The sequence below is a fragment of the Lactuca virosa genome, chromosome 8 (assembly GCF_052849685.1).
Source record: "Lactuca virosa cultivar CGN04683 chromosome 8, Lactuca_virosa_CGN04683_v6, whole genome shotgun sequence".
Lineage (NCBI taxonomy): Eukaryota > Viridiplantae > Streptophyta > Magnoliopsida > Asterales > Asteraceae > Lactuca > Lactuca virosa.
Window position 1 is genome coordinate 11,483,445 of NC_136433.1, and position 8,937 is coordinate 11,492,381.

Below are 8,937 nucleotides of genomic sequence, written 5' to 3' on the forward strand. Positions count from 1 at the left end.
AGGTCTAAAGAGTTTAATGCAATACGGATCTACTTTACTACTTACACCAAACGGTAGACGATAAATACATAACATAAAGCTTTTCTACAGCGAGCGAGTCTGACACCATTATACCATCTTATGCAAGTTCTCTTTCAATAGGACTTGGGAGTATGAGTAGCTCATTCATTTACTCCAAGCATACACATAAACCCTTTTGGTAAAGACGTACAACAACCAATCAATCAAAATGTATCAACTTAATTCATCTCAACTTAAGTTACAAAAATAATGAACTTCAAAACTAGATTAATTAAATAACATACAATCAAATGCGCCCTTTCACATGATGGTGCATGCGTGAGGATTGTCGTCACTAAAGAGTGAGGCAACAGCTTCATCGGAGGCAACAGCGACGGAATAAACCGAAGGGGTGTGAAAGAAGGCGTGCAGATTGTGTCCGGCAGCTTCATTCCTGTTGTAATAGTATTGATTTGCGATTTGGGTCGGGTACTTGTAAAAAGAAGCGAAATGGGAGGAGTAACCCGGATATGGCCATGGTTCGGCTGCTTTCCCTGCTCGTTTGATGGCTTTCAACACCTTTCTTTCTTCCAAGCCGTAGCCTTTCACCACGACCTTCTGCATCTCCATTTCTATTTCTATCTCTTCCACTCCTGAAAACACCACACCCACACCCACACCACCATTCTGTTATAGCTAATCGAACCAGCTTCATTCCATAACCATCGAAAAAAAGATTGTGTTGTGTACCTTTGAGCTTGAAGAGAGCTCTCTTCAGCTTGGAAGCACAGCCATGGCAGTCCAAGTTTGGAACTCTCACTTCCACCATCTGCAATTACCAATCATTTCAACCAGATAATTATACATACATGTACATCTAGAGAGAGAGGGAGAGAGAAGGGGGGATAGATAGACTTACAGACATTGCTGGGAGCATGCAACAGAAGATGGAAAAGTGGGCATCTATAGACACTCAATAAATACTCATAATCTTGTAGACATCTAATGTGCTTCATTGTGTTTATCTGTCTGAGAAAAGAGAGCATGCGTAGCGTGTATAATGAAAGCAGGGGTGGGTGTGCGACCCGAGGCCCAGACCCGAAAAGAGAATCCACTTTTGTGTCGGAATTTTTTACTTTTCGTGTTATATACTTCCACCATCCATCATTACTGAGTTAGTACTCACTGATCATCACAACCACCATGTCCATTTCTTATTTAAAACACAATTTCCTTGAAAATTTTCTATGAAACAATCAAATAGTACTGTGTTGCCTATTGTTGGAACTGAGGATACAAGAAGAGGATGGGTTGTGTGTTATTTATAGAGTTATTACAAATCAAAAAGAAAGATACTTGTCTCTATCGATCTACAAAGTTGTAGATATAATCACAAACAGTACCGATGTATGATGTTGTAATATATGTGAAATATACTTGACACCTTGTGGAACGTCTCGAAAATTTAAGTACTTAACCATGTTTTATACGATGTGTAGATCTAGTCTTGATGTACACGTTAATGTAGATTGCTATTTTAAGAGAGGTAACCTACTCTAGGTGAATATGAGATGTAAGGGGACACATGACATATTGGGTTTATCGTTTATGTGTTGAAAGAAATGTCGAAGATCATTAACTATTGGTAATATTTTTAATAATAAAAAAGTCATTTTAGATTGCTCTCATGACCCATTTGAACAATAAAGAATTAGGGAAAAAAATTAAGTTTATTAGTTTATTATGATTTAATAAATTAACCGAAAATTATTTTGGAATTAATTAAATAGTTTTAATTAATAAAAAGTTAACTAATTGGAATATTTCAGAATCCCAAAGGGATAAGGGAATTCGAAATACGTATCTATCCCACATGGGATTGAAGATGTATTAGGGGTAAGGAACTAAAGTAATTAATAAGATGTTAGGATCACATTCTTCCTTGCTCATTGACTTGATATTTCGCCAATTTCTCTTCTCCCTTCCTACCGGATGACTTGATATCTTAGTTTCTTTTGAATTTGCTATAAGATTTCTTGGGTGTGAAGGAAAAGATGAATTCCTACTATCGGGTCCTTTCATCTAAGCAAAGGTGGTTGTTATAAGCAAAGATGTTCTTCGGGCCGGAACAGGACCGAACTTGACCAGACCTGAATAAACCGAAAACTGAATAAGACTAATTGGAGGAACTGAAAACTAGGCCCATTGAACCAATACGGGTCTGGTTCAGTTCGGGTACTAATCGGTCTGGTTATTACCCCAATAAACCGAATAACATTTACCATATGATTAAGGACCGAACATAACCGAATAAAACCGAAAAGAACCGAATAAACCGTATTGTTTGGTACTTTTTTTAAAAACTTAGGGGGTTGTTTTTGTAATTATTTAAGGTATTAGAAATGTAAATGTTAGTTTAAAAAAACAACTTTAATACGCCATGTTTACGAGCCTATATATCAATGAATATACAACAAAAAATGCATATAAACTATGTAAACAGTAGTTTAAGTTGTGAACTACAAGCTCAAAAAAAAAATCAGACAAATCAGACAAATAACAAAGACGCTATGACAGTTCAAAGTTGCCCTAAAATTATGCAAACATGATGAAACATAAAACTCGGCTTCAATACCCCCTGTTTAGGGGCCTGTATTCCATTGAATATATAACCAAAATGTAACACCCGGAATCTTGAAGATCAATTGTTGGGAATAAACTCTCAAAAACCCTAAATGCCCTAAAAACTCACATTTATAAACTTTAACATTAAGAATTCTATAAAAATAATTATGAAGCTTCTAATATTATCTTATAATAATTAAAATTATGAAAATGCATTTAAGTAAATAAAATTTAACTCATTAACATTTACCCTTAATTTATAAACCAAAAATCAACACTTTTATGCATAAAAACTTGGTTAAGTTGCATCTTTTATAAATATTTGATATTTTTATAAAATATTTAAAATTTATAAAGACAAATGAAAGAGAGAGGGATATTATACCCTCAAAATTCGGATTTCTCTCTCTCTCTCTCTCCTCTTCCCAACACACTCAATCACTTTCCCAACACACCCACTCCATCTCTTTCTCTCTCACACTCCCTCACTTCATTTTCTCTCTATTCTCTCTTCCTCTCTCCATCAACCACGAAATTCTCCAGAAAATGGGTCATAGAACACACCTTGAACTCTAAATCTTAATCATCTTGAGTTGTTCTTAAAGGTAAACCCGAAAATCATTCATTTTCCTTCTTTTTTCCTTCAAGTTTTACTTGTTTTTCATGGATTTTCTCCCATCTTCTACTTCATTCTATTGTAAAATCATGAACACTTGCACCTACTCACGGTTTTGAAGATGATGGTGGTAGGATTTCACCCAACAACAACATGCATGTTGTAAATGGTGAAATCCAAGGACCTAAACCTAAGTCAAAATCAAGGAAATGCAATTTTCTACATGTTTTGGTGGAAAAACACCGCATGCACCCTATGTATTCTATCAAAAATGATTTTTGAACATTTCAAACTAATGAATGGTCTTCAAACCAACATGCATGTGATGATCTTCAAGCTTAGATGCTTGATGATCAAAGTTTCTTGTTAAAAGCTTTCAAATATGTTCATGAAGGATTTATTTCCAAATAAATATCTAAAACTTCTTTTCTGACCAAATCCGATTTTTCCAAAATTTCCATCAACAAAACAAGATGATCTGTAAATTTCTAGAAAATAATTCATTTTTCTCGAATTATTATAATTAATGCAAGAAAATAGGGCAATAAATCATATAAAATACTTTCAGAGCTCTATAAACCCTAGATAAATTCTTGGATGACCCATATGCTAAATAATGACTTCTAATTAAGTTTCATCGATTTTTGTTACTGTTTAGTGTGGTTTTGAATTTTCTTTTTGTTTAGTCCCAATAAATCATAAAACCACTTTAGAAAATGTGAAAATGATATATAACAATTTTCGCAGTTGCTACCAGAGGTATAAGACTCAGACAAAGTATTTTCAGAATTTTTCATAATGCATTCCTATTTTTCCCCGATTTTTGTATTTATAATGGCCTAAAAATAGAAAAAATATTTATGCTCATCCAAAATTCATGAAATTTTACCACAACACCTTGTAGTACATTTGGATACTACATACAAAGTTTGATGATTTTTCTCTTCTGTATACTATATTTCTCCTATTTTCTAAGATTAAATACACTAAAATACATAAAATCGGATTCCAGTAGATAAAAATCACCTTTGGGGTTTTTCCCAGATTATTTACACTGTAAAGGAACTTTACAAAAATTTTGGTAATTTACTTTAACTGTTTAATAATTATTCTCCAATTAATGATTATTTAAGAGGATAAAACAAAGAAAAATAGAAAGACTAATTGAAAAATATCTTTTATATTTTTCACAGCTTCTACATGTATAATAAAAGTGTTACAAAAATTTTGGGCAATTTTCAAAACTGTTTTCTATTTATTTCAGTTTTTATTCGAATAAATGCTCAAAAATCATAAATTTGGGTTAAGTAGTTTGGAAATCCATTTTTATACTTTTCCCAGCTTAAGTATGTTTAATAATAGCATTAAAAAAAGTTTGGGGTATTTTCTTAACTGATTGCTATTTTTCATTAATTTTTATCTATTTAGAGAATTAAATATAAGAAATATGGTTATACATATCTATAATCCATGAAAATTTATCTGGGAGTCTTTTAATACCGTTGGAACCAAAATCTGAAGTTTTGTAATTTTTACTAACAGTTTAGTATTTATCCATGATTTTATGGTTATTCAAGAAACTAAAATGGTGAAAAATAGTTAGACAAATCAAAAAAATTCAAGAAAATTTCACTTAAGGTCTTTGACTTCAATTAAAACTGAAATGCAAAGTTCGGGAAATTTTAGAGCTTAATTGATTTAGTTTTTGAATATTTGATCATTGGAACACCTCTTAAAATGTTAAATATTAGCATTTCAATAATGAGAATTTTCCACTTAAATTGTTATATAACATTTGATTCATTGAAATTTAATTTTCACAGAAAAATGTTTGTAGTTTATCAATATTAAATTTTGACACAATATTGGCATAATTCTATTGTAGTAGTAAGTATACTGGTGTTAGATTTCGATTAGAGACTCACTAGCGAATATCATTATTGTAGGAATCGGTAGTGGTACAAGTGGAACATAGTTCAAGGCACCATTTGCATAATCTCAATGCATTGTGAGTATTCACGACTTCCCCTATTTTCGGTTTTTAAATGTTTTCGGGTGGAAAAGCATGTCCTAAACTATTTATGTTCGTTGTATTTAATTGACTCGTATAAACTTGGTTGCTATATTTTGCATATTGTGAGTATTCACCACTCCCCTATTTTCGGTTTTTATGTTTTGGGGTGGAAAAGCATGTTTGAAAAGCTATTTATTATTCATTGTATTTAAATTGAATTGTATTAAACTTGATTGCTATATTCTGCTATAATTTGCTATATTCTGCTATGTATGTCTATGTAACACGAAACATGAGAACTTATCGTCTTAAGTCCCTTCCCTTATACTTTACTCCAACCATTAACTCTTTGAGCCAATGGTCATTGTGGATAGCGCTATTAGGAATTGACACCTCCTCACTCGCCCGATTGCTGGAGTGCATGATACCATATAATCTATGGAACGATAAGCATAGATCTTGATAGGGCATCAGTCATAGGCTTGGTTGGGAACTCATTGTTTGCTCATACACATACAAACTTGTTATTTATTATGGCAATAAACTTGTTTATTAATTATAGCAATGAACTTTGCTTCTCATTACAACAACGAACTTTGTTTATGCAAACTTAATACTCATTTTTGCAATATATTTCTATTTATGGAAACTTTTATCAAAACTTTGATTTCGATTCATGAAACCAATATTATTATTTTTTTTTTATCTGTGAATACTCACCAACTATTTTTATAGTTGACGCTCGTTTTACATGCTTTTTCAGGATTCATCGAGTAAGTGGCACTTAGGGACACATCACTTTTAGGAACATTCGCATGTGTTGTATTTCAATTTACATTGTAATTTCTTTTAAAAGTTGTTCAAACCCATTGTAAATTTGTAATGATTTTTAATACTATGGTTGGTGTTGTCTTTTAACTTTTGCTATGAAACCCTTTATACTGTCACGCCTCGTGTTTCTGCTTTAGCGGGGTGTGACAGAAAATGGTATCAGAGCCGAAGGTTATAGAGAATACCGGTTTTCCTTTGGAAAACCACAACTATAGCCAAAAAATTTCTAAACGTTTTTAAAATATAGAACATACTACTGGTATAACTAATTCGAGTACGCATTATTGGACTTTAATTAAGTATAGCATGGCCAACTATGCTTAATTAAGGAAAGTTAATGTGAGGCTGGAAATGGTTATAGTAGAATTATGTTCAAAACACTTTTCAACTTAAACTTTTGAAAAACAAAATTTTTCGGTGTGCGTACGGGCATTGCATATTATAGGCATTCATCTAGATACACTTAGAAACTAAGTGCACTTCTATAACAATGCCTTTATTTAGAAATATTCTTATCCCTTATCAAGTGCTAGGTTAACCACTTAGGTTATATCACTAGCCACTCTAGGAGCAATGCACTTAGTATTGAGAATGAGTATTCCTTGGTAGCTATTGACTTTAGATGTAAGATTAGTAGCTAGATATACACTAGTAACAATCATAAGTCGAAACCTATACCAATTATTCCTCAATACCTCTTCATCGTCTTCGTACTAGAGTTACAACTTTGAAAAAGCGTTTCGATATCGACACGAATGATAATTGGAGCATCGCGTAAGGAGGTAGATGAGTCGCCACTAAGTAATCACTTGTATACCATTGGTGGGCATTCCGGATTCGACTCACGAGGAGACACGAAGGTTTAACCCATACGTGAGACCTTATTACTACGCTACGATTTGGCTCTACGTTGTTTCCACCTTGAGCTTAAAACTTAACATAAGATGTCCCTTTGACCTCTATAAAAGGTCATAAACTGCATTGACACCATAAAATGTTTTACTAACAATTTTTCTTATCCTTATCTTGGGGAAAAGACATCGGTACTCGCCTTGTACTCACCTTAGTATTTAGGTACGATCAGCTACACTAACATACTTATTCCTTATTTCTTAATCTTCCATCAAAAAGTTATTTCGTTTCATCGGTTTTATTTATCATCGATAAAATATTTTATAACGACTTCATTCAACTTAGTAGACATTCCTAGCAATGTAAGCCATATTCTTGCTAAAAATCTTTTGACAACTTGCTTTAACTTAACACTTTTCTTCAAAACTCAATTTAACCAATATTGGTTTTAACCTTGCTATTTCAATTTCATTTCAAATTCATTTCAATGGATTGATGTGCTTTTAAGGGCATATAAACCATTTTTAAACCCTGCTTACCATTTTGACACGTTTTCGAAAAACTTAGAAACATTTTCTTTTATAAAATTGTTTAAACTCTATGCTATAAAACTTAAACATATGACATTGACGTTCATATTATATGAAAAATTTTCATAGGATCTTTCAAACCACTTTTGTTTTGGTTGACCACTTTCTCATTTAAGTATTGTACTTTACTTTAATGTATTTTCTTGAAACACTACATGATATTTTCACAACTTTCTATTTCACACATGTTTCTAAGATATCTTTAATTCCTAAATTTCCAACACACCTCATTTGTTTATTTTAATTTCAAATTAGTTTTATAATCTACAAAGTTTCTAAAATTTATAGCATTGCAAAACTTAGTGTTCACTTTTAAACTTCCAGCGACGCACTTTTGACAATGAGCAATTATTCATCTAAATATGTTAACTCTTTACCTTATCCATTTTAACCACGGTTGAACTTCAGTCTAAAAGGTCAAAGCTGTCAGATTTTTCAATTACAAGTTTTAGTGTTTCTTCTTTTTCAAAAATGAAGTTTAACTTAATAGATAATTCATAAATTTTTAGGAAACACTTTAAAACTCCCACATGTCTATTTAATCATCAACATACATCAAATATTGAAGTTTGAAAAATATCTCGACTTGGCTTTAAATCTACCTATACATATTATTCTTAAAATTTTAACAATAGCAATCATTGTCGCTGGTACCTTCCTTTTTTATCCCCCGCACTTGATTTCTTGCTCTCCTTCTAATTTTAGATATTGCACACCCACGATAATAACATAATACATTGACTAACTTTGTTTCTGTCTATTTTGCTTCTCGTGGTATCATGTTCGTACACATACAGTCTAGAAGTCTACGCTTTCGTTTTGAGCGATTAATATGTGTATAGTCGTGAGACATAATTTTGATTTGGTCAACTTTGATATATTGAATTACGCCTTTTATCATATACATCTTGTTTTTATTTTGAAATCTACTATAAACAAGTGATCCGTATTTACATTTGCTCTTTCGTTCTAAATTCGGAAACTTGATTTAAAATGCAAGTTTCATTATATTTTTCCTTATAATTAATACACAAGATGAAGACCCTTATGCTTATAATTTTTCTATATCCGAAAAATATATGTGAATGATATGTTTCCTTATGTTTCTTCTTTCCTTTAAATACATCAAAAGTCTTGAATTTTACTATTATATATTCTCTAAATGATTGTTTTGTAGAAACACTAAATTAAGAATCCACTATTTTCAATGATCGATATTTTTGCACATTTCTTAAAATAGCATTCTACTTTGTAATTTTCAGTGAGTTCCTAAACTCTCAACTTTGTTTTCATAAATAGGCTGACCCGTAAGCTTGAATTTGTCCTGACTTAGACAATTAGACAATTTTTCAAAAGAGTAATCAAAATATTTTTGTATAAATTCCCTTATTGATGACTTAAACCTGTAA

General features: G+C 31.8%; 1 protein-coding gene across 2 annotated transcripts; it reads right to left on the reverse strand.

Annotated features, from left to right (window-relative positions):
- Window positions 1-220: 220 nt before the first annotated feature.
- LOC145132902 (heavy metal-associated isoprenylated plant protein 31-like) lies at window positions 221-1,021 on the reverse strand. 2 transcript variants are annotated; one of them, XM_079067854.1, is made up of 3 exons: window positions 924-1,021; window positions 751-829; window positions 221-653 (listed from the first exon to the last, which is right to left on the reverse strand). In XM_079067854.1, the coding sequence occupies exons 1-3, from the start codon at window positions 1,014-1,016 to the stop codon at window positions 322-324; spliced, it is 504 nt and encodes a 167-aa protein (XP_078923980.1). In that variant the 5' UTR covers window positions 1,017-1,021; the 3' UTR covers window positions 221-321. The 2 variants fall into 2 exon arrangements, with proteins under 2 accessions (XP_078923980.1, XP_078923981.1); XM_079067855.1 differs by having other exon boundaries at window positions 920-1,021.
- Window positions 1,022-8,937: the final 7,916 nt, after the last annotated feature.